At 45.2% G+C, this 26330-nt stretch overlaps 2 protein-coding genes across 2 annotated transcripts in view; one reads left to right on the forward strand and one right to left on the reverse strand.

Moving 5' to 3' along the window:
* cacnb3a (calcium channel, voltage-dependent, beta 3a) overlaps positions 1-10709 on the forward strand; it is a 26090-nt gene extending 15381 nt beyond the window's left edge. The window contains exons 6-15 of the mRNA XM_039007741.1: positions 1-4; positions 135-148; positions 274-351; positions 2094-2152; positions 2572-2672; positions 3108-3259; positions 3710-3805; positions 3902-4072; positions 10299-10481; positions 10512-10709. The exon at positions 1-4 is cut by the window's left edge and continues 85 nt beyond it. Of these exons, the coding sequence (XP_038863669.1) occupies positions 1-4; positions 135-148; positions 274-351; positions 2094-2152; positions 2572-2672; positions 3108-3259; positions 3710-3805; positions 3902-4072; positions 10299-10481; positions 10512-10709 (1056 nt within the window). The remainder of the gene's footprint in view (positions 5-134; positions 149-273; positions 352-2093; positions 2153-2571; positions 2673-3107; positions 3260-3709; positions 3806-3901; positions 4073-10298; positions 10482-10511) is intronic.
* A 4522-nt stretch (positions 10710-15231) lies between these two features.
* Positions 15232-25893, reverse strand: ddx23 (DEAD (Asp-Glu-Ala-Asp) box polypeptide 23). The gene is made up of 17 exons (XM_039008571.1): positions 25790-25893; positions 23821-23996; positions 22664-22789; positions 22271-22364; positions 22092-22157; positions 21820-21958; positions 20743-20876; positions 20074-20186; positions 19441-19584; positions 19078-19303; positions 18817-18962; positions 18524-18701; positions 18156-18398; positions 17856-18007; positions 17658-17766; positions 17200-17374; positions 15232-16074 (listed from the first exon to the last, which is right to left on the reverse strand). Exons 1-17 carry the CDS (start codon positions 25790-25792, stop codon positions 15851-15853), a joined length of 2448 nt encoding a protein of 815 aa, XP_038864499.1. The 5' UTR covers positions 25793-25893; the 3' UTR covers positions 15232-15850.
* Positions 25894-26330: the final 437 nt, after the last annotated feature.

Below are 26330 nucleotides of genomic sequence, written 5' to 3' on the forward strand. Positions count from 1 at the left end.
AAGCATTACACCCTCCGACCTTTTTCTCAGGAATCGAATACTGTCTTATAAATTCAACCTTGATTTTTCTTCTCACTCACTGATATAATATCTTATGTCACTGATTGTACTGTTCTCGTTTTCAAAAGACAAACCGAAGCAAAAGCAGGTACGTTTTTATGTCGTCTTCTCTAAAAAAAACATGAACCTGTTTTAAAAGGTGAAACCGACAGGAACTTTGATTGACACGCTCGCTGTCTTTCTCTTGGTCTCTTTCTCTCTTGGTTCACACAGGAACACATTCCTCCATATGACGTGGTCCCGTCTATGCGGCCGGTGGTCTTAGTGGGGCCGTCACTGAAGGGGTATGAGGTAAGTGTCTCTCGCTCTCTCTCCGTTCTAGTAAGGTCAAGAACAATGTTTCTACTAGGGGAAGGCAACCTTTGGTCAACCTTTGGTCCTTCTACCTTGGAGGATTGAATTACACTTGTAAATGGCGGTCGGCTAAGCTAACCATCTGAAGGAGCGGTTGGTTGAGAAACACTGTCCTAGAACCAGTCAAGAACCGCCTCTTGTCTGCTCCATCTAGTGATAGTGATTCACATTTCTCTCTCGGCTCCACAGCTGAATAATAACATCCCATTCAGACAGTGGAATGAACACCAAGCATGGCTAATTCAATTATCTATTTTTAGATGCTTCTTTCATCTGGGGTTCAGTTTCAATGAATTTCAAAGTACACTGAGTGTACAAAACATTAGTACACCTGCTCTTTCCATGACATAGACTGGCCAGGTGCATCCAGGGGAAAGATATGATCCCTTATTGATGTCACCTGTTAAATCCACTTCCATCAGTGTAGATGAATGGGAGGAGACGGGTTAAAGAAGGATTTCTTTTAACCCTTGAGACAATTGAGACATGGATTGTGTATGTGTGCCATTCAGAGGGTGAATGGGCAAGACAAAAGACTGAAGTGCCTTTGAACGGGGTATTGTAGTAGGTGCCGGGCGCACCGGTTTGAGTCATGAACTACGCTGCAGGGTTCTTCACGCTCAACAGTTTCCCGTGTGTATCAAGAATGGTCCACCACCCAAAGGACATCCAGCCAACGGCAGGTCAGTGGTTGAAAACGGGACATAGGAGGCTGACACGAATTGTGCAGAGCAACAGACGGGCTACAGTTAGTCAACTGACAGTCCATTACAACATTGGTGCCCAAAGATCCATAAAAGAAGGCACAACTCATTGTACCCAGACACGAATGGGCTTTGGCAGCCGACGACCTTACAGAGTTCCCACTTCTTTGAGCAAAAAAACAAGAAACTGCGGTTGCAGTGGGCTAAAGAACAAAAACACTGGACACTGGAGAATTGGGAAAACATTACCTGGTCTGATGAATCCCTGGTTCCTGCTGTTTCACGCAGATGGGAGGACTAGGGTATGGAGAAAAGCACATCAGTACATGCATCCGTCATGCAGCGTGTCAACATTGCAGGCTGGTGGTGGTGGTGTGATGGCGTGGGGTGTGTTTTCATGGCACATATTGGGCACCTTGATAAAAGTGGAGCAACGTTTGAATGCCACAGGATATCTGAACATCATCGCCAATCAAGTGCATCCCTTCATGGCAGCAGTGTATCCATCTGCTAATAGATTTTTTCAGCAGGATAATGCCCCATGGCACAAGGCTAGGATTGTCCAGGAATGGTTCCATGAACATGACAGTGAATTCAGCTTACTGCAGTGGCCTGCCCAGTCACCAGATCTCAATCCAATTGAGCATCTGTGGGATGAGATGGAATGAGCTATTCGGAGTAGAGATCCACTACCAACAAACTCGACACAACTGTGGAAACATTGGAGTCAACATGGGAAGGTGCTCAACTCAATATTAGGAAGGTGCTCTTAATGTTTTGTACACTCAGTGTATGCTTCTTTAGGAAATAGGATTTCTCACACACTTGTTTATTGTCTTGCCAAGTGTGCATTTTGATACTGGGGGCTTAGAAGTATGGTGGTACAGTTTTACGTTTCTTTCACTGATGCTGAGATAGTTTGATTGACAATGATATGTATCCAAGATCTCTTTGTCTTTCTCTACCCTCTCTCAGGTGACAGATATGATGCAGAAAGCTCTGTTTGACTTCCTGAAACACAGGTTCGACGGACGGTTAGTACTGTATATACAGGCATCCTGATTGATTGTCAGCTGCACATTAAAGTAGCTAGTTGTTTATTTACATTTGCGTCATTCAGCAGACGCTCTTATCCGGAGCGACTTACAGGAGCAATTAGGGTTAAGTGCCTTGCTCAAGGGCACAGACAGATTGTTCACCTTATCGGATTGGAATTTGAACCGACGACCTTTCGGTTACTGGCCCAACGCTCTTAACCGCTAGGCTACCTCTCTCTTTTATGTACATCTATGACACAGGTGTTCTTTTGATTGCTCGCCCTCTGTTTGATCTCTTTCTGAACCTCCATTGCATTCATCACTGTGATCTTTTGTCTGTAGTGTGTATTAGCAGTGTATTTGTAGTGAGTGTTATTTATTGTGTGTTTATCCTGTTTTGTTTCTGACACCTGCAGAATCTCCATCACACGCGTTACGGCAGACCTTTCTCTTGCCAAGAGATCTGTGCTCAACAAGAGGCCCATCATGGAGAGATCCAATGCTCGCTCCAGCCTGGGTGAGTACACACACACACACACACACACACACACACACACACACACACACACACACACACACACACACACACACACACACATACACACACACACACACACACACACACACACACACACACGAGTGGAGTCTGCTGAGGGGAGGACGGCTCATAATAATGGCTGGACTGGAGTGAATGGAACGGCATCAAACCATGTGTTTGATATATTTGATACCATTCCACTCATTCCGCTCCAGCCATTACCATGGGCCCGTCCTCCCCAAATAAGGTGCCACCAACCTCCTGTGACACACACATGCACGCACACACACACACACATTCCCTTTAACATACACATTTGTTCATGTAAACACTATTAAGTGTGTAAGCGTCCAAAGTTCATGGATTGATCTCTAGGTCAGATACTGTAATGTTATGTATCTCTCTCCCCTACAGCCGAGGTCCAGAGTGAGATAGAGAGGATATTTGAGCTGGCCAAAACCCTCCAGCTGGTGGTTCTGGATGCAGACACCATCAACCACCCAGCCCAGCTAGCCAAGACTTCCCTGGCCCCTATCATCGTCTACGTCAAAGTGTCCTCGCCAAAGGTACATAGCTAGACAACCTCACTTCGTACATGTCCTGCAGATGTAGTGTGAGTGGACTTATATGAAGATGTCTTTTCATCGTTTGAATTTCTCTTCTTTATGAAGCCTTTATAAAGCCTTCTTTATAAAGCTACCCTCTCTCCCTGTCTCTTTCCTTCTCTCTTTCCCTCGCTCTCTCTCTTGCTCACCCCCCCTTTTTTTCTCTCTCCTCCCCTTTTTCTGTCTCTCCTCCCCTTTTTCTCTCTCTCCTCCCCTTGTTATCTCTCTCCTCCCCTTTTTCTGTCTCTCCTCCCCTTTTTCTGTCTCTCCTCTCCTTTTTCTCTCTCCCCTCCCCTTTTTCTCTCTCTCCTCCCCTTGTTATCTCTCTCCTCCCCTTTTTCTCTCTCTCTCCCCCCCTTTTTCTCTCTCTCTCCTCCCCCTTTTCTGTCTCTCCTCCCCTCTCTCTCTCAGGTGCTCCAGAGGCTGATCAAGTCCCGGGGGAAGTCTCAGAGCAAACACCTGAACGTGCAGATGATGGCCGGGGACAAACTGTCTCAATGCCCCCCTGTACGTGGACACCCCATCATACAGTACTATTCACAGCTACTATTACAATTCCACCAACTGTCTGAAATGAATCTCCCTCCCACTGTTACTTCATAGGAGATGTTTGATGTCATTTTGGATGAGAACCAATTGGAGGATGCGTGTGAGCACTTGGCTGAATACCTAGAGATCTACTGGCGCGCCACTCATCTTCCCGACACCACCCCCATCAACCCGCTATTAGAGCAGAACCTCATGACCCCGCCCTCAGCCAACTCTAGCCTACAGGTGAGATGCTGCTATGTGGATGGAGGAGGGAAGGTGCCGGGGAACAGAGACAATTGGAGATGGGAGAATGGAAAGAGGACAGATAATGGGATAGTGAGGTTTTTGTAGGGCAGTGTTTCTTCATCCTGGTCCTGGGGAGCTAAAGGGGCGCACATTTTGGTTTTTGCATTACACACCTGATTCAAATCGTCAAAGATGATGAGTTGATCGTTCGAATCAGCTGTGTAGTGTTAGGGCAAAAACAAAAATGTGCTCCCCTTTGAGTCCACAGGACCAGGATGATGGGACACTGCTTAAGTGGGAGGGGGAGGGGAGGGGGTTGTTTATGTGGTTGTTGTGTGTTGCATCTGTCCTTACAGTACTATACCAGATTCCCTCTATCCCCTTTCTCATGTCTGTCTGTTTGTCCGTCTTCTCACTCATCCCTGCTTAACGTTTTTGCAGTTTTCTGAAACACAGGAATTAATTGAATGATCGCTTACCACACGGGGTGAGTAGGAGGGTTTATGTATGTACATTACTTCTCCACCCGATAACCCCTACCACCCCTTAACCCCCCACCACCACCCCACCCCTCTACACCAACCACACGTGGTGGAATAAGATCAACCGATGTGTCTTATTTCCCTCTCACACAATACCCCCCCCCCCCCCCCCCCCCCACACACACACACAAGCCACTGATACCTACAGATTGTAGACCTCTTCCCATCTCTTATCCACCTGCCACCTCACAGTCCCTGCATATTTGATTGAAACTGTGCTACAAACTTCAAAGATTATATGATGAAATCCAGAAAGCAGCAGCAGGTTCAGGGCTTGATATAGAAAAAGTCATGTAACAGGCTATATGAATGTAATGAAGTCTGCTAAATGGCATACCCGGGTAACTGCCAAGGTAAAAGGAAACACCAACATAAAGTGTCTTAATAGGGGGTTGGGCCACCACGAGCCAGAACAGCTTCAATGAATCTTAGCCTAGGTTCTACAAGTATCTGGACCTCTATTGGAGGGATGCGACACCTTTCATCCACGAGAAAGACCATCATTTGGTGTTTTGTGGTGGAAAATGCTTTCTCATTTGCCACTCCAGAATCTCCAATAAGTGTTCAATTGGGTTGAGATCTGGTGACTGAGACACACAGACGTACGCTCCCTTTAAGACCCCTTTAAAACCCCTTTAAGACCCCTCTTTCAAAGTCACCGAGATCTATTCTAGCCATGGAAGCCAAAATAATGGGCAACTGGGCATTTTTATACATGACCCTAAGCATGATGGGAGGTTAATTGCTTAATTAACTCTTTTGAAGCACTTGCTTCATTGAAGCACTTGCTTTCAATATACTTTGTATCCCTCATTTACTCATGTGTTTCCATTATTTTGGCAGTTACCTGTACGCTATAATGCACAGTGGATGTATTATAAATCTGCAGTAAACAAATGGAGCCGTACCATGACCATACTCATGCTTTGTGAATGGCACACTCTCTCACGCTGGCACAGAATGCTACCCTGAATGAAACTTTTGGTGCGCATAAAATTATTGAAATGATTGTCAAATTGAAGCACGACGAAACAATGCATAAACAATGTAATGGTTGAGATTGCTCCGGTGGAAAGGGTAGTGTTAAGAAGTGATCTCAATGTGATTGGTTCAGAAGATTTAAAAAAAAAATGCAAACCATGCCAATTTACGGTAACAGTGTTCTTAACACTGTAATGGCATGTTATCCATTTAACTGTTCCACTGTCATTGGTGGTATATCCTGTAGAGGAGTGTCAATTTTAGGAGATTCGGAGCTCAAGAATTTCACTGTACCCTGTAATTACATCTGCAACCCTGTACATGTGACTATTAAACTCTCTAATCTAATCAGTTAGTCTTACTGTGCCATCAGAAAGTATTCAGATCCCTTGACTTTTTTCACATTTTGTCACGTTACAGCCTTTTATTCCGAAATGGATCAAATTAATCATCAATCTACACACATACCCCATAATGACAAAAAGAAAACAGGTTTTTAGAAAAAACAGAAATACCTTATTTACATAAGTATTCAGACCCTTTGCTATGAGACTCGAAATTGAGCTCAGGTGCATCCTGTTTCCATTGATCATCCTTGAGATGTTTCTACAACTTGATTGGAGTCCACCGGTGGTAAATTCAATTGATAGGACAGGAACACACCTGTCTCTATAAAGTCCCACAGTTGACAGTGCATGTCAGAGCAAAAACCAAGCCATGGGGTCAAAGGAATTGTCAGTAGAGCTCTGAGACAAGATTGTGTCAAGGCACAGATATGGGGACGGGTACCAAAACATTTCTGCAGCATTGAAGGCCCCCAAGAACACAGTGCCCTCCATTGTTCTTAAATAGAAGAAGTTTAAAACCACCAAGACTCTTCCTAGAGCTGGCCGCCCAGCCAAACTGAGCAAATAGGGGAGAAGGGCCTTGGTCAGTGAGGTAACCAAGAACCGATGGTCACTCTGACAGCCCGCTTTGAGTTTTCCAAAAGCCATCTAAAGGACAGACCATAAGAAACAAGACTCTCTGGTCTGATGAAACCAAGATTGAACTCTTTGGCCTGAATGCCATGCATCACATCTGGAGGAAACCTGGCACCATCCCTACGGTGAAGCATGGTGGTGGCAGCATCATGCAATGGGGATGTTTTTCATTGGCAGGGACTGGGAGACTAGCCAGGATCGAGGGAAAGATGAATGGAGCAAAGTTGTTTTATTTCACCTTTATTTAACCAGGTAGGCCAGTTGAGAACAAGTTCTCATTTACAACTGCGACCTGGCCAAGATAGAGCAAAGCCGTGCGACACAAACAACACAGAGTTACATATGGGATAAACAAACGTATAGTCATTAACACAATAGAAAAATCTACATACAGTATGTGCAAATGTAGTAAGATTGGGGAGGTAAGGCAATAAATAGGCCATAGTGGCGAAATAATTACAATTTAGCAATTAAACACTTGAGTGATAGATGCGCAGAAGATGAATGTGCAAGTAGAGATACTGGAGTGCAAAGGAGCAACAACAAAAAATAACAACATGGGGATGAGGTAGTTGGGTGGGCTATTTACAGATGGGCTATGTACAGGTGCAATGATCGGTAAGCTGCTCTGACAGATGCATAAAGTTAGTGAGGGAGATATAAGTCTCCAGCTTCAGTGATTTTTGCAATTTGTTCCAGTCATTGGCAGCAGAGAACTGGAAGGAAAGGGAGACAAAGGAGAAGTTAGCTTTGGGGGTGACCAGTGAAATATACCTGCTGGAGCGTGTGCTACGGGTGGGTGCTGCTATGGTGACCAGTGAGCTGATATAAGGTGGGGCTTTACCTAGCAAAGACTTATAGATGACCTGGAGCCAGAGGGTTTGGCGACAAATATGAAGCGAGGGCCAGCCAACGAGAGCGTACAGGTCGCAGTGGTGGGTAGTATATGGGGCTTTGGTGACAAAACAGATGGCACTGTGAGACTACACCCAGTTTGCTGAGTAGAGTGTTAGAGGCTATTTTGTAAATGATCGGTAGGATGGTCAGTTTTACAAGGGTATGTTTGGCAGTGAAGGATGCTTTGTTGCGAAATAGGAAGCCGATTCTAGATTTAATTTTGGATTGGAGATGCTTAACGTGAGCCTGGAAGGAGAGTTTACAGTCTAGTCAGACACCTAGGTATTTGTAGTTGTCCACATATTCTAAGTCACAACTGTCCAGAGTAGTGATGCTAGACGGGCGGGTGGGTGAGGGCAGCGATCGGTTGAAGAGCATGCATTTAGTTTTGCTTGCATTTAAGAGCAGTTGGAGGCCACGGAAGGAGTGTTGTGTGGCATTGAAGCTCGTCTGGAGGTTTGTTAACACAGTGTCCGAAGATGGGCCAAAAGTATACACAATGGTGTCGTCTGCGTAGAGGTGGAATCAGAGAATCACCAGCAGCAAGAGTGACATCATTGATGTATACAGAGAAAAGAGTCGGCCCTGAGAATTTAACCCTGTGGCACCCCCATAGAGACTGCCAGAGGTCGGGACAACATGCCCTCCGATTTGACACACTGAACTCTATCTGCGAAGTAGTTGGTGAACCAGGTGAGGCAGTCATTTGAGAAACCAAGGCTATTGAGTCTGCCGATAAGAATGCTGTGATTGACAGAGTCGAAAGCCTTGGCCAGGTTGATGAATACGGCTGCACAGTATTGTCTTATATCGATGGCAGTTATGATATCGTTTAGTACCTTGAGCGTGGCTGAGGTGCACCCATGACCCGCTCGGAAACCAGATTGCATAGTGGAGAAGGTACCGTGGGATTCAAAATGTTCGGTGATCTGTTTGTTAACTTGGCTTTCGAGGACTTTAGAAGGCAGGGCGGGATGGATATAGGTCTGTAACAGTTTGGGTCTAGAGTGTCACCCTCTTTGAAGAGGGAGATGACCGTGGCAGCTTTCCAATCTTTAGGGATCTCAGACGATATGAAAGAGAGGTTGAACAGATTAGTAATAGGGGTTGCAACAATTGCGGTGGATAATTTCATTAAGATAGGGTCCAGATTGTCTAGCCCAGCTGATTTGTAGGGGTCCAGATTTTGCAACTCTTTCAGAACATCAGCTATCTGGATTTGGTTGAAGGAGAAATGGGGGAGGCTTGGGCAAGTTGCTGTGGGGGGTGCAGAGCTGTTGACCGGGGTAGGGGTAGCCAGGTGGAAAGCATGGCCAGCCGTAGAAAAATGCTTATTGAAATTCTCAATTATTGTAGAGTTATCAGTGGTGACTGTGTTTCCTAGCGACAGTGCAGTGGGCAGCTGGGAGGAGGTGCTTATTCTCCATGTACTTTACAGTGTCCTATAACTTTTTGGAGTTTGTGCTACAGGATGCACATTTCTGTTTGAAAAAGCTAGCCTTTGCTTTCCTAACTGCCTGTTTATATTGGTTCCTAACTTCCCTGAAAAGTTGAAGATTGCGGGGGCTATTCGATGCTAATGCAGTACGCCACAGGATGTTTTTGTGCTGGTCAAGGGCAGTCAGGTCTGGAGTGAACCAAGGGCTATATCTGTATCTTAGTTCTAAAAAATTGAATGGGGCATGCTTATTTAAGATGGTGAGGAAAGCATTTTTAAAGAATAACCAGGCATCCTCTACTGACGGAATGAGGTCGATATCCTTCCAGGATACCCGGGCCAGGTCGATTAGAAAGGCCTGCTCACTGAAGTGTTTTAGGGAGCGTTTGACAGTGATGAGTGGTGGTCGTTTGACCGCGGACCCATTACGGTCGCAGGCAATGAGGCAATGATCGCTGAGATCCTGGTTGAAGACAGCAGAGGTGTATTTAGAGTGCAGGTTGGTCAGGAAGATATCTATGAGGGTGCCCGTGTTTACAGATTTGGGGTTGTACCTGGTGGGTCCCATGATAATTTGTGTGAGATTGAGGGCATCTAGCCTAGATTGTAGGACAGCCGGGGTGTTAAGCATATCCCAGTTTAGGTCACCTAACAGTTCAAACTCTGAAAAAAAAGTACAGAGAGATCCTTGATGAAAACCTGTTCCAGAGTGCTCAGGAACCTCAGACTGGGGCGAAGGTTCACCTTCCAACAGGACAACGACCCTAAGCACACAGCCAAGACAACACAGGAGTGGCTTCAGGACAAGTCTCTGAATGTCCTTGAGTGGCCCAGCCAGAGCCCGGACTTGAACCTGATCGAACATCTCTGGAGAGACCTGAAAATAGCTGTGTAGTGACGCTCCCCATCCAACCTGACAGAGCTTGACAGAATCTGCAGAGAAGAATGGGAGAAACTCCTCAAATACAGGTGTGCCAAGCTTGTAGCGTCATACCTAAGAAGACACGAGGCTGTAATCGCTGCCAAAGGTGCTTCAACAGAGTACTGAGGAAAGGGTCTGAATACTTATGTAAAATTGATATTTCAGTTTTATTTTTATTAAATGTGCAAAAATGTGATTAATGAGGGGGGGAAACTATTTAATCCATTTTAGAATAAGGCTGTAATGGAACAAAATGTGGAAAAAGTCAAGGGGTCTGAATACTTTCCGAACGCACTGAATGTGTGATGTGTGCCCATGTGTGGTAGCTTTAACCATTTGTCTTTAGTGTGATGAGGATAGTAAAAAGAGCAGGTTACTTTAGGAATCTGTCTCAGATACTGTAATGGAGATCTTTTTTATTATCTCCATCCCCCTCCCCCTCTCCAACACCAAACCCCAGACCCAGAATAAGAACCAGCCCCCAGCGCAGCACAGCAGTGTGGGGGTGGAAGGTGAGGAGGTGGAGGCCCACTCCCCTCTGGAGCAGGACAGCCTGATGCCGTCTGAAGAAGGCTGCGACTCCCTGTCCCGCGGCCTCCTTGGGGGCCCACACCTCCGGGGGGACGAGGAGGACGAGGAGCTGGTGGAGGAATTAGAAGAGGAACTAGATGAGGAGGATGAGTTTGAGTCCCCTTGCCACGCCCAAACTTACAGGGACAGGTACCCCCCTCACCGTGGTCACCGCGGGGGCGTCCACAGCACCAACGGGCATGAATCACAGGACAGGCTGCTCCAGCGCGATGCCCAGCAGGGGCACAACCAGCGCAACAACTGCCAACGCAGCCGCCCCTGGCCCCGAGACAACTACTGACATTTCTAACGTACCCTTGAACCGAGACAACTACTGACATCTCTAGCGTACCCCTGGCCCCAAGACAACTACTGACATCTCTAATGTACCCCTGGCCCCGAGACAACTACTGACATCTCTAGCGTACCCCTGGCCCCAAGACAACTACTGACATCTCTAAAGTACCCCTGGCCCCGAGACAACTACTGACATCTCTAATGTACCCCTGGCCCCAAGACAACTACTGATATTTCTAATGTACCCCTGGCCTCGAGACAACTACTGATATCTCTAACGTACCCCTGGCCCCGAGACAACTACTGACATTTCTAGCGTACCCCTGGCCCCGAGACAACTACTGACATCTCTAATGTACCCCTGGCCCCAAGACAACTACTGACATTTCTAATGTACCCCTGGCCCCGAGACAACTACTGACATCTCTAATGTACCCCTGGCCCCAAGACAACTACTGACATCTCTAACGTACCCCTGGCCCCAAGACAACTACTGACATTTCTAGCGTACCCCTGGCCCCGAGACAACTACTGACATCTCTAATGTACCCCTGGCCCCGAGACAACTACTGACATCTCTAACGTACCCCTGGCCCCAAGACAACTACTGACATCTCTAACGTACCCCTGGCCCCAAGACAACTACTGACATCTCTAACGTACCCCTGGCCCCAAGACAACTACTGACATCTCTAGTGTACCCCTGGCCCCAAGACAACTACTGACATTTCTAACGTACCCCTGGCCCCAAGACAACTACTGACATCTCTAACGTACCCCTGGCCCCAAGACAACTACTGACATCTCTAACGTACCCCTGGACCCAAGACAACTACTGACATCTCTAATGTACCCCTGGCCCCAAGACAACTACTGACATCTCTAGCGTACCCCTGGCCCCAAGACAACTACTGACATCTCTAACGTACCCCTGGCCCAAAGACAACTACTGACATCTCTAACGTACCCCTGGCCCCAAGACAACTACTGACATCTCTAACGTACCCCTGGCCCAAAGACAACTACTGACATCTCTAACGTACCCCTGACCCCAAGACAACTAGCTATACCCAAACTACAACTTTGGCCACAAGACACCCACTTGTACACAATAAGTGTGCTCCTTGTCCCCAACCACTCACCCCAACTATGGAAACAATGTAGTACCAATTGTCCCCATAACAATTACTGACTGCTGTGCACATTACCACCTTCTACAATCACACACTTCCAGGCTTACGGTTTTACTCATTCTGATTAGCTGGGGTCATGTTAATCAGATAAAAGGCTATACGTCAACAGGGCTACTCACCTCCACAATAGCAAGCTATAACTACTGGCTGTAGGTCAAGTCAAATTTTAAGATTCTTTGCATAAGGTTTCTCTATTGTAGAATGACACATTTACTGGCCTTAAATCCCTAAGACGTTTATGTATCTTTATTATTGCATGTATGATTATTTTAGGACTATTTGCACATTATGGTCAGAACAGGAACCATAGGCTCTTTCTGGATAAACAAAAGTAGGAATGTCTACATTTTACTTATCTGCTATGGGAAATAGTAATGCATCCGAATATATATTGTACATATTGAATGGGCACCTGGTTATAATCAACTTGGTCTCAGAGCATTTAGTATTATTCTGTATGTAAATCCTGGACACTCAATTAAGTGTATGTTTCATATGGTATGTACTAATTTGTGAATGTCAATCAGCCATTTCATATGATATGTGTCAATTACAATTCATATGATATGTTACAAATCTGCAAAATGTACAATATGTTGAGAATTTGCTAAACGTACAATATTTTACGAAATTTGCTATACGTATAATATGTTACAAATTCCAATTAGTTGTGGCTAAGGTTAGCTAGGTGGCTAACGTTAGCTACACTAGGGGTTAGGGTTAGGAGATAGGTTAACGGGTTAGGGGAAGGGTTAGCTTGAAGAGTTAAGATATGGCTTATTGTTCAAGGAAGGGTTAGCTAAGTAGTTGCAAAGTAGCTAAAAAGTAGTAGTTGATAATTAGCTAAAATTGTCAGTGATGAGATTCACGCAACCTTTGGGTTGCTAGACATTTGCGTTAAACGCCCACTCATCCACTCCGCTCAATCATCATCGTTTTTTGCCTTTAGTAACCTTCTGTCTTATGTAACCATACCAATCATAACATACTAATTTGAGTGTCCCGGATTTACATTGACTATGTTATGTCTAGTCTATGAGACCAGGCTGTTATAAGTATTTATATTTTGGGGTTTATTTAATTTTGTCAGTATGGACTTCTTCCTGTTTTCAGTTCAGATAGTTTTTACTGAGAAGATGCTGAATGTTTTGGGGGAGGCACAGGTACGCAGGCCTCTATACGGTTATCTGTATGTTAGTGCCGTAAAGCTGCAGTATATTCACATATCTTGTTTCTGTCATTACACATATCACACAGAATATCACCATGAGTTATGAAGGGAATGTAACACATCAATATTACTCTTAACACACACACACAGGCAAGCAAACATCCGTGGAGGCTGCTGAGGGGAGGACGGCTCATAATAATGGCTGGAACGGAGCAAATGGAATGGCATCAAACACATGGAAACATTAAGGTGCCACCAACCTCCTGTGGCACACAGAGGCACATGCAAGCACACACACACAAATTCAGGCATCAAAAGAATGCAATATCGCATGCTTTTTTTTACGACTCCAGCTGCCCCTAGTGGTGGGCTGATCTCATTCCTTCCTCTGATTGTCCTCCAGTTGTGTAGCACATTTGCTATTGTAGCATCCGCACAACATCCCTTACACCCCCCACTTATATGAGTCTCCAAACACCAGGCAAGAGAGAGAGAGCACTTCATACCAAGCACAACCTATTCAGGCTGTTTGGAAGTGTTTGTCAGACACGTTCAGCACATAGCATCTCCTCTGAACCCCTTTGTTTTAACCGTCTCTATACTCTATGTGTACTGCAGTTTTACTGTCAACCTCACGAAGCAGATCCTCAAGTCTACCTATACCGGAAGGTTTTTGATCCAACCAATCACTTATTCGTGCTCAACTGATCACTTCATTCATTGGCTAATCATGTGGGGAACTTGTGATGTGGTCTCCTGGATTTCTCTTGCATTTCAAAAGGACTCACAGCTATAGCAACTGTGACATGATACCATATACCTGCGTGGTTAGTCTATGAACCGATCAGTTGGGCATATTGTGGAACAAAGATCTGCATGAACAGGGTCCCTGCGGACCAAGTCTGGGGACTAACTGGTCTACTGCTTCCATGTCTAACAGGCAACTTTATAGTGTTCTGTATTATTTGAAAAATCACAGCATGATTGAAAAAAAGTAAGAAAATAATTCTATGCAAGTGTTGCATGAAACCTGATTGTTTCTTTTTGCAGTTCTTCTACACTTTTAATGCATCGATTCTGATTCTCCTTGTTATTTCTTAGTAATATTCTTGTCGACGATTCTGTTTGTAAAAAGGCAGTCACTCCTCTGAGTTACAAATTAACCATTTAAAAAGCAGAATGCATCTCAAATATGGAGTAACCTGACTATAACGGAGAATAATGAAACATAGATTAAAATTACAACATTAATGAATAAGGAGTAGTGTGGGTGCAGGTGCCGACACTTGTATTCACTAGAAACGGAAAAGGGAAAACTGTTGAGTATTTTCTTCCCCCAGAATTCTCTCTCTTAACGATACAAACAAAAAGGCAGACATTTTTTTTTTTTTTAATTGCACAAAATGTTTTACTTTAGAATGTGTTCTATTGAGCAGTTTGGATTGTCTCTGAAGCTCTTTATTCCCACCCGTTCCTCGACGACCTATCAGAGAGGGATTGAGCGACTTGCTAAATGCAGCCTTGCATGTTTTAGCTCACTTAGAGATTTTCACTGTACTTTGGAGGAATATGACTTTCAAAGCGGACCAATGTAGTAATTGACAATGAAAAAGTTTTTTCGATTTATGAAGCACAATTTATACAAGGGTTATAGTTTAGTTTCCTGTCTTATATTCTGTATGCAATACAAAGCTTAACATTGAAAGAGTTAAAACGCCTTAACCCATCTGGACTTCCTCTTTTTGTGTAAGTAGAAAAAAAAACATTGCACTAATTTAGTTTTTTGATGGTTGCTTTGTAATGCAATAACTGCACTAAATTATAACCATGTATTATCTATTCACCGGACTCAATCACAGTGTGCTAGCGTGACCCGACGCTCCTTTCCTCAATTTCTGAGACAAAACAAAAATGTAAAAAAAAGAAGAGATTTCCTGCCTGTCGCTGTATAGAATGCTTTCTATTTAAGAATATATTAGTAAAAATGCTAAGTGAAATAAACATTACATTTTATGTACTTTTAATGCTGCCCTTGTCATGTGCTTTCTTGAACGTTGTAGCTCTTAGGACAGCAATCTTGTCAATCGAGTCCAGGGAATTGATATCAGAACCTTTGTAGGGCTCTGGTGAGATCAGTTTATGAAAGACTTATTTTAAAACGGTGTCAGTCAAAAGTTGGTTTTATTCACTTCATAGATATCAATGTAGCAAACATCACATCCCAAAATACTCATTATAACCAGCTGACTGATGAAAGAAAAAAACACCACATCTACCAGGTTTCTCTGGGAGACAAAAGGTATTCAATGTATTGGTCTTTTTACACCATTTTAAAACTTGTCACAACAGGGCTAACTCCAATGAAAAAATTTATAATACACAATCGCACTACAACATTTCTGTCTTGGCCTTTTGGGACCGCTTGTGTGTGGTTACAGGGGCTCTTTGAAATAAGTGTAGGTTTGGCGCTCACATGACCTTCCATTACCGTCTCTTCCCCACACAGACCAAGAAGCCCTCTATTCTCCTGTAGCAAAACCAGACAGCTATATGAACCCCCAGGCCCTTCCATCAGCCTAACATTTCGTACAGTAGCCGGGCTACAGAAGAGGAAGCCTAACTATGGAGGAATGAGAAAGGAGGACTGAAGAGAGTGGCAAGACTGAGAAAGAGAAGAAAAAAAAAAGAACAGAAGACACAGATGATAAAAAACGAGTGAAAACCCAGTGTGTGTGGTGGCTGGTCCTAGGGCGGCGTAACCATTTAACACGATCTGGCACATCAGGCGAAGATTGTCTCCTCGCGCCTCTTCTTGGTGAGGATGGTACCAGGCTTGTGCTGGGCGTCGGGGTGGTTGGACAGCTCGGGGGGGCAGGTGGACACGGGGCTCTCCAGGAAGGCCTGCTTCAGGTCGTAGAACACTGACGAGTCCTCCTTGGTGAGGAAGGTCAGCGCCACGCCGCTCTTCCCAGCGCGACCCGTACGACCGATACGATGGATGTAGTCTGGAGGGGAGGGCGAAGGGGCAACGTCACAATAAGTAGTAAGACAAAGGTCTACACAGCAGTTAAAGCATTAAGAACTAAATCCATGACTGAAACTTAAGTCGATCTCAGATCGACTGTCTGGGACCAAGTTAGCCTTGCAGAATATACATGCTTAACGATCTGCATGCTATTGTGTCAATTAGGGGAAAACACTGCATGAAACCTTTACTCTCCCACACACACACACTGCGCCCAACTTTAAAAACATTAGGCACCAAACAGAATTGAAGGAGCACCAGAAAGAGATTGACGTTTAATATAGTTGTGCTTAAATCAATCTCATGAGCAGCAGACCCTTTCCCTTTCTTCCTGTGCTCACCAGATTGGCCTAGACGCACGTCCTCTCAAGTTACCAGCTTATTATATAGCTAGGTAGCATGACTGAACAAGGTTGTTCGTTATCAAACCAATAATTAGACGCCCGGGATTACTTTGACAATGGCCCGCGACGCGGTTTGTGAAATTATAGAAAGTGCGCGTGTGATTCCGCGATATAAAAGGAGGAGAGGTCGCTCCGGTAATATGGGTCATATTGTTTGGAATGGTTTGAGCTAGACACAAAGCACTTTCCTTCGCTGTCAAGCATAACTGTCGTGAAGATGTGCTCCATTTGTCCTCTCTGGCACTCTGGAGGCTCAAGACAGTGAACTTGCAAAGTCTACTCTAAATTATATATCTTTTTTTTTACTGATGGGAGGAATAGATACTCCATATGCCTCTGTGACGGAGAACTTTAACCCCGGTCTACAAATATGGAAGGCAGTACAAAGTAACAAAATCCAACAGACAGGTGAGTGACCTAGAGCTGGAACAATAAACCTGAAAATGATTGACACTGACCATACCGATCACTTATCGCAGGCATCTCACTAAAATCGTTTAATACGATAAGTATCCTACACTAGATAAATGTGATCGTTAAATGCGCAAATTGATGCCGACAACCATCAAACTAGTAGTGTAACTGGTGCACATTCATGTTAAAAACATATCGTTCTATTTATCATCATCGCATCAATTCAGGGAATTTTTCTCCACGTCGCCCAGCTCGAGAGACCCCGGGGTCAAAGGTCATGGTCTTACCCTCGATGTTCTTGGCCATGTCGTAGTTGAGCACCATGGAGACGTCGTGGATGTCGATACCTCTCCCAGCCACGTCGGTGGCCACCAGGATGTCCTTGGCTCCGGCCTTCAGGTTGGACAGAGCAAACTCTCTCTGCTCCTGGCCCTTGCCACCGTGCAACGTGCAAGCATTGTACTGAAAGAGACCAGGCGAGAGAGGGGGAGAAACGTCATTAGAAAGAGAAGCATTATCAACCTCCTGGTTCCTAGAGTAGCCATAGTAGTGGTGAACGGATGACTAAAGGTCAAAATAGATGTATTTGAGGTGCCCTTGATTTAGTACTACGTTTGCACTTTTGGAGCTATTCCAGTCGTTACAGTGTACCAGGAAAACAAACCAGCACAGCTCAGGTATTAGAAAATATTTAACCCAGTTCAGAGTGGTAAACATTTCCCATAATAAGAGCCTGAGGTCTCACCCCCATCTTCTCCAGAGACTTGGCCAGCACGTCGACACCCTTCTTCTGGTTGACGAAGATGATGATGGGCGGCTCGAACCCGCGCGCCAAAACATCCAGCAGCCTCTTCCTGGAAGACGAGACAACAAGGGAGACTCGGCATTAGCTACAGCTTCAGGGATAGAAGTGATGTGTGTGTGTGTCTCTTGAGTCTGTTACCTTTTCTCTCCCTCGCCCATGAGCAGGACCTTCTGTTCCACTCTCTCGTGGGGTTTACCAGCTGAACCGATGTACACCACGGCCGGACGACGCAGGTAGTTACGGGCCAACCGCTCTACCGCCGCGGGCATGGTAGCTGTGAACATGACCGTCTGAGAAACAGAGTGAGAAGGAGAGAGACGGACGGAAGGAGGAAAGGCAGGGGAAAGAGAATTCTCTTCTTAAATTGTACAGCTAGCTATAAAAATGAATATTTTCTTCAGTGTGTGTTTATCTGCTAGGGCTTTAACAATCTCTCACCTGTCTGTACTTGTGTTTTCCCATCTCGAAGTTCATCTTCATTTTCTCGGGGTCCTCTGCCTCGTCCGTGTCTGGCTTCTGATTGGTCACAGGGATGTACTCCAGGATCTTCTGGACGTCAGGCTCGAAGCCCATGTCTATCATGCGGTCAGCCTCGTCCAGTACCACGTAGGTACAGCGGCCCAGGACCAGGTATCTGTTCTCCAACACGTCTATCAGACGACCCGGGGTGGCGATCACTATCTGGAAAACACACGCGTTTACTCAGACCTCACAAGCACGCGTCTTAATATGGGCAATAATATTGTGTGTGTGAATCTACATGTTTGCGTGTGCAAAATGGTGCGTGTTGTTTTCTAGTGTCTGACCTCGCAGCCCATCCGGAGGCGGAAGCCCTGGTCCTCCCTGGAGATACCGCCGATGACGGCCACGGTGCGGATGCCCAGAGGTTTCCCAAACTTAAGGGTCTCCTCCTCGATCTGCTGCGCCAGCTCACGGGTGGGGGCCAGGATCACTGCATACGGACCCTGGTCCGAGTCCTCGATCCTACAGGGACAGGGGAAAGAGGGGGTGAGAAGGATGTGTGGTTTGAATGAAGGACATGCAACTGTTGGAGAGTAGTTTGAGGGGTAACCCTCTGGCTGGGGAGGTGACACCTCACCTTTCATCCTTAGGCAGGGTCGTGATCCAGACCAATAGGGGGATGAGGAAGGCAGCCGTTTTACCGCTACCCGTCTCAGCCACGCCGATGATGTCGCGGTTCTGTAAGCCAATGGGGATGGCTTGTCTCTGGATAGGCGTTGGATCCTGGACAACAAGGGAAACAAAGAGGCCATTTTTTATACAGCAAGTAACGGCTTCAGTGCTGGATCAGGGGAAAGGCCCAAAGGTGGCGTGTGCATGCGAAGTCCTCACAGCTGACCTTGTAGCCACAGTTGTCGATGACCTCCACGATGTGTGGGGGCAGGTTGTACTCCTTCCAGTTCCGGATGGGGTGGGGGATCTTGCCACCCTTGGTGGTGATACTGTAATCCTCCCTGAAGATACGCCAGTCCCTGTCCGCCATCTCCTCCAGCTTCTTCTGCGACCAGTGTCTGTCATCCCAACGCTGCTTGGCCTCCTTCTTATGAACCTTCTTCAGCCGCACCCTGAGGAGCGGGAAGGGGATGGCGCAGAGGTTAGAGGACGACAATTACCCGTTTGAAGCCGTTTCAAAGACATCGATTCCAATGCGTTATAGCGGGCATAGTATTTTGCCAGGTGTGTTTGTGTGCACGTGACTCACTCCTCCTGCTCCTTCTCCTCCAGTGTGCGTCTCGTCTCCATCATGTCCACATAGAAATGGGACTGGTCTTTCTTCTGTTGCTTGAGGTCGATCCCAGCGATGAAGCCCCGGCCATACAGCTGAACCTGGTGCTTCTCTTTATAACTGAGAGACGGAGGCAGAGCGGGATATTAGATGGGAAGAGAGCAGGTGGCATAGGAGAGACAAATGTCTATTGAGGGAGCAAAGTTGTTAAAGGTATGCGTCTCTCTCTCGGATCTGAACACGTCTCAGATCCGAAACTGGCACGGGTCTGTTTTTCCACGGCCCTTTTCAGCACGGGTCTGACTGTCCTGTCAAACCCATTCTGAAAAGGACCGTGGAAAAACAGACCCGTGCCAGTTTCGGATCTGAGACGTGTTCAGATCGGAGAGAGAGAAACCTCCATCCAAACGCTGCCAGTGCCATAAATAAACAAGTGATATTGACCAAATTAGCCAGTTACGTGTCCTTAAAAACAGCCTATAACAAATGACTGAATTTCGTCTCTGTTGGACCCGTGAAGGCCTCTAATCCAAATGATACATCTAATTCGGACACATCATGTTGGTGAAACTGTGAATTTATCATCACAGTGTTCATATGCAGACTCACATGGGGTTGTAGTCGGTAGACGTGTCTTCAGAGGCATCCCACTCAAAGACAAACTTCCTGTCGTTCAGGTGACGTGTCCGCCGGCGCTTCTTAGTCCCGCCCAGGTAACGCTCCTGATTGGACAGAGACGGCACAGTACACCGGCTCAAACACTTAGTTCAACCAATCATATCAAAGCTCACTCCTCCTAGCCTGTACCCCTGCACACTGACTCGGTACCGGTGCCCTTGTATATAGCCTCGTTATTCTTATTGTGTTACTTTTTATTATTACTTTTTATTTTAGTCTACTTGGTAAATATTTTCTCCTTCTTGAACTGCACTGTTGGTTAAGGGCTTGTAAGTAAGCGTTTCACGGTAAAGTCTACACGTGTTGTATTCGGCGCTTGAGACTAAAAGTTTGATTTGACAAAAAATAATTATTAAATCTGAGAATCTCCAGTGAACATGTTTTTAGTCCAGGGTCATATTCACTAGGCACCAAACACAGGACGACAGACTCAAACAGGCAGGGACGACATTACGTCGTCCAATAAGAAACGTTGTTTCCATTTTGTGTTGCAAAATATTTAGCTATGTTTTGCTACGGTATCCATGAATGAATACTACCCAGAAATGAGCCTGTTTTCCTGAAACCGGCACATGGCAGAACCTCAATCTCCAGACATACCTTAATGGCCTGGAGCTCCTTGCCCTTATCCTTCTCCTCTCTGATCTTCTGTCTTCCGTCGTCCGCTTGGTCCCCGTTGTTCTCTCGCTCCATCCGCTCTCTCCGTTCTCGTCTGTCCCTCTCCTGGGGGTCCTCTGGGACACGGACAGACATACACCTTGTGAGCTGACAGCATTTTCAATGGAACTGTGAAAACAACTTACACCCTAACTCCAAGCACTGTCAGAGACCGAACCAGAGGTCTAACAGTGAGATACCTAACTTCCAGAACCCTAGGTCATGTTCAGTGGAGTGCAACGTTACTGAAAGTTCAGATAGAAACACGTTATGTAGAACAGACATGCTTCTCTGTCGTGTAGAATAGGGAATCAGTTAAGTTCTTTAGAAGAGATTTCTATCAGCGACATTCAGAATATTGCGACCTGACTAACCCCATATAGAATAACTATCTTCAAAGTAATGACTCAGGACGTCGAGTTGTGAAATGAAAGCTTCTTTTAGTAATATTACTCGTTCACGTTACATTTAACAACTTTAGATTCTACAAAACAATAAAAGAAAGTTGCTAGCGAAAGTCGGGATAATCATTTGTCACTTGTACATAATGGAGCGTTCTTCGTTTTCTACAACCTGTCGCAAGGCATTCTGGTACTTGCAGTCAATAGCGTAATCCAATACTAACCAATACAACATAAATATGAATGTAGTTCTCTCAATCTCCATCACACGAATTCTAATACAATTACATATGTAAATAACTGTAAAGAAAATATATTTAGATACAGCTCAATGAATTAACTGTAATCATTAACTCTGTAACCCATTAAAAGTTACAACACCCCAAGCCCCTCCTACTCACCCACCATCTTCCTCCTGACTAACCCCAAGCCCCTCCTACCTCACCCAACCATCTTCCTCCTGACTAACCCCAAGCCCCTCCTACTCACCCACCATCTTCCTCCTGACTAACCCCAAGCCCCTCCTACTCACCCACCATCTTCCTCCTGACTAACCCCAAGCCCCTCCTACCTCACCCACCATCTTCCTCCCGACTAACCCCAAGCCCCTCCTACTCACCCATCATCTTCCTCCCGATGTCCTGGAACATCCTCCTCTTCTTCCTGTCCTCATCGATAGTCTTCTTCCTCTCCTCAGTCTGCTGCTGCCTCCTTTTCAGAGCCTCTGCCTCGCGCTCCGCCTTGGACAGGAACTTGGGCTGAGAGAGGGAAAGGCATTCAAATTCAGTAGGAGAAACCTAGCTTAACATTCTTAATTCTTACACTCCCATCTTGCTCATCACTGCAACCCAACAGATTGACAACCAAATGAGCACTCTTAAGGTCTCACACCTTTGCCTCAGCCTCCTCCTCTGCTTTCTTCTTGGCTAGAAGTTCCTCTAGAGACAGTGGCTGGACCTAAGAGAGATACAGAGAAATACTCATTATGAAACACAATGCAACCCAAGGTACATCACAACGTGGCAGTTAGCTGGGCTTTGGAGAAGAGAGAGACTGCTCCCTGGTCTTACCTTGCTTTTCTTCTTTTTCTCATCTTCCTCATCCTCCTCTTTCTTCAAATCCTTCTCCCTCTTTATCCTGTCCTTGGACTTGGGGGAGAGGCTTCTGTAAGGAGAAGTAACCACTCAAGTTGAAAAGGTAAAGGAAAAAAAGAGTTGAAAATGTCTCTGCATATTACGTGATGTTTTAAAGACGCATAGCTCACACTCAGTTACTGAACGGAACAAAGTGGGAGTGTTCCACATTCTGCTGAGAACATCAGCTCTTTATAATGCCTAGAGACGTTTTTAACGTCTCTGGATGGAACCATATCATTAGGACACCTTGATCTTGTTATTCGGCTCAAGCCTGCACCGAATAGTCACCCTGTGACTAAAACACCAGGCTGATTCAAGCCTACAGACCTGGATTTCTTGCTGCAGTCTTTGTCTCTGCGGTGACCGTCCTTGTCTCGGTCCTTGCGGCCCCTCTCTCTGTTCTTGTCCCGGTCGTGCTCCTTTTCTCTCTCCTTGTCCTTCAGACGGCGATCTCTGGAGGGGAAGGAAAGGTCAGATGCATAGAAATATTACCAACCTGCGATAAACCCACTGGAAGTTAACTTGAAATGACACAACAAGGTTACAGTTTAACAACGCTTACTAAACCGTATTAGCACACTACATGGTTGCCATTGCACTCAGGCCAGGTTCATCAACAACGAGACCCCTACGCAGGCGCACTAATAACAGAGTGATAGCCCCGTAACAACAGAAATATAGGGATACTTAAAACATGAACTTAACACTGGACACCTTTCAAATACAGTGGAAAGACTGAGTCAGATAGCAGATGTGGTTTGCCTAGCCAGAATAGTTTCGATCAGTCGGTCGCACATTTTCCCTACAGGTCGAAACGCACCGCTGCATGAAAAACGTACCTCACTCCAGGGATGGAAGATGTCGCTGTACTCCTAATATTCCCATTATACAAACTGATAAATCGAGAAGATTGAAATACTGTTCATTTTTTTTTATTTAAACAGTCTTTTTCGTTCTCATGCTAGGTAGCAGAAGCCACAACAACCATTTTGGAATGGCACGTAGAACATCGCATTGAACGACAAAGGATAGTCAGCCAATCAGGCTCAGAATGGACTACTTCGTTGCGCTGTGGAAATGTCTAAATAAAATTCCAAAATGGCTGCTATGGCTTCTGCTACCTAGCACGAGGACAAAGAGGGCTGTTTAATACAGTGTTTCCCAACCCTGGTCCTCAAGTACCACCAACAGTACACATTTTTATTGTAACCTGGATAAGCACACCTGATTCAACTAATCATCAAGCCCTCAATGAGCTGAATGAAGTGTTCGGCCAGGACCAGGGCTGGTAAACACTGTTTTAGAGAATGGGAATATTAAAGGTACAGCAGCATCTGCCATCCCTGGATTCCACGCTGCCCTGATTATGGCAGCAGTGCATTTCAATCTGTAGGGAAGCTGTACTAAATGCATCCGAAAGGTTGACACTATTCTGGCAAGTTGTTCGCATTCACCCACTACCAATAATTATGCGTCATTCAAACCTTTCTGCGGATTTGGATCGATTGCGTTCACGAGAGCGTTGGCGAGGTTTCCGGTCCTTGGACGGGGAGCCTTTGCGTTCACGCTCTCGTGAGCGACTGCGTTTCCGCTCCCGATCCTTATCCTTGACTCCTGAGGTCTCTGCTGCATTGTTCTTGTCGGTTGGATCACCAGCCATCTGTGAGAACAGAATGAGTATAGCTTTGAGTTATAGGTCGTCAACTCCATGTTACCATTATCTCAGTGTGTTATGTCCCCAACCCCCACTAAGTTCTGATTGTCTCCATTTATCGATTTCATGTACAACACTTAATGGTGTAACCATCATCCTATCAACTAGCTAATCACAAAAAAAGACAACGATAATTTGATTCAAGTTTTTAGTGCTGGGCTGGAATAAAGAATTGCACGCTCAATAACTATCTAGCTAGCTCTCTCTAATGAGTTGTTGGCCACCGGCTTACATGGTTGGTTAGTGAACTAGCTAAATGTCAGGTAATTATCTACCTAGGTAGCTACTGAGGTAACTAGCAAGTATGATATTATCATCATGATTATTTTTTGCAAGACTCAAAAACAATCTTTTGGTATTTTTTTCATTAGTCCATTGTTAATGCGGTACCAAATGTTTTGCGTGTCAGCAGTCAAGTTTTCAAGATATTGGACTTCCAAGAAGAATATACCGAGTTCAAAACAACCGGGAACTCCAACTTCAGTGTGTTTCAAGACAACTGGGAACTCAGGGGGCAAAAAACAAACTTAGACTGGGAAAAACAGTTTTGAACAGTCATCCTACTTGGAATCCAAGGCGGAAACGTAGACATCTTGTTAGAGCTTGTACTTTCCGACATGAAGTCCCCCCCCAGAGTGCCCATGCTGTGGCAAAATTTGGTTAAATCATTGCCTTAGTGATCTTCAGGTCAGAAATTTCCAAGTTCCCAGTTGTTTTGAACACAGTACCAGTTGCCTTGAAAGCACCACCTGTGTCACTTCCACATCATCATGATGATACAAAATGGAAGTGACACTTTTGCTGCATTCAAACAACTGAGAGCTCAGGACTCTGAAATCTCCAACTTCAATGCATTCAAAACAACTGGGAATTGAGGGGGAAAAAACGAGCTCCGACAGGGGAAACGTGATTGTAACGGTCATCCAACTCGGGAATTCTTTCTAGAGCTCTGACTTACTGACCTTTAGATCACTGACGTAATGATTTGACCTCCGAGTTCCCAGTTGTTTTGAACGCGGCATTTGCTTCTTGAAAATCCCATATTTTATGGTGCGTTCAAGACAACTGGGAACTCTGAAAAACACAAGGTCAAATCATGACGTCGGCGATCTTTAGGTCAGAAAGTCAGTATTCTAGGAGGCCCGAGTTCCCAGATGGAATTCTGAGTTGGATAACCATTCAAATAGATTTTTACCAGTCTGAGGTCCCCCCCTAGAGTTCTCAGTTGCCTAAATGACACGTTCAAAACAACTGGGAACTTGGAAAAACACGAGGTCAAATCATTACGTCAGTGATCTTCAGGTCAGAAAGTCGGAGTTCTACAAAGAAGCCCGAGTTCCCGAGTTGGAATTCTGAGTTGGATGACCATTCAAATCGATTTTACCCTAGTCGGAGCTCGTTTTTTCCGAGTTCCCAGTTGTTTTGGAACGCGGAATTAAAAACTTGACTGCTGACATGCAAAACATTCTGGGACAGTATCAACGCTGGGCTAATGGAAAAAAAGCGATTTAGTGGATTTTATCTTTAACTTCCTAACGTTACTTAGTTACTGGTAGTTAGATAGCTAACGTTAGATACTAGCTAGCAAGCAAGCTCGTTAACGACTGGGGGACAGATTATAGAAATAAAACACGTTTCATGGATTAAAGTCCAAACGTTATTTATAAACACTGCAACTGTAAGGTTTTACAGCCTAACCTAAGTAGGTAAAATGCATGTATATAACTTAAAATACGAACCATGGTCACTTAAAAACAAGATGCTTTCGAACTATCTTCGTTTTACCAAGCCGCCATGTTGCACGACGCCACAAATGAAAAGAACAGCGGATTCTGAGTCTGGTAATTGTGGTTTTCTAGAGGCGTTGCACAGTGTAGGTTCAGCATGGTGTTAAAACTATTTTCACTACATTTCCCAAGAAACACCGGTACAAGATTAGGGCCCACATTGTTTAGAACAAGGATACCTAAATGCCTGCGTGGTAATTCGTTGAACTGTTATGCACGTTTGAAACGCAAGGTGACGCAAACTTGCTTATGTGTTTTCAACAGACGAGAAGCAAGTCTGCTACTCTGATAGATAGTCGAGTCAATGATGTAGTAGCCTATGTAAACAACATAATACAGCCTATGGATACAGTAGGCCAGACATAAAGAGACTGTTCTACACATTTATTAATTGAAGATCTCCAAGTTTATACAATAAACAAGAGAAGAGTCCTTATATTATGAGATGCATCCTGCAGAATGTTCTCATGAGTTACATGTATTGTAGCAAATT

The sequence above is a fragment of the Salvelinus namaycush genome, chromosome 14 (assembly GCF_016432855.1).
Source record: "Salvelinus namaycush isolate Seneca chromosome 14, SaNama_1.0, whole genome shotgun sequence".
NCBI lineage: Eukaryota > Metazoa > Chordata > Actinopteri > Salmoniformes > Salmonidae > Salvelinus > Salvelinus namaycush.

Bases quoted from the DNA above. Each gene is read 5' to 3' on its own strand.
- ddx23 (XM_039008571.1), bottom strand. The intron at 22,790-23,820 runs GTTTGAATGACG...CTTCCCCTCCAG, and splicing joins CGATCCAAATCCGCAGAAAG to AGATCGCCGTCTGAAGGACA. The intron at 19,585-20,073 runs GTGAGTCTGCAT...TCCGTCTCTCAG, and splicing joins TCTACCGACTACAACCCCAT to TTATAAAGAGAAGCACCAGG.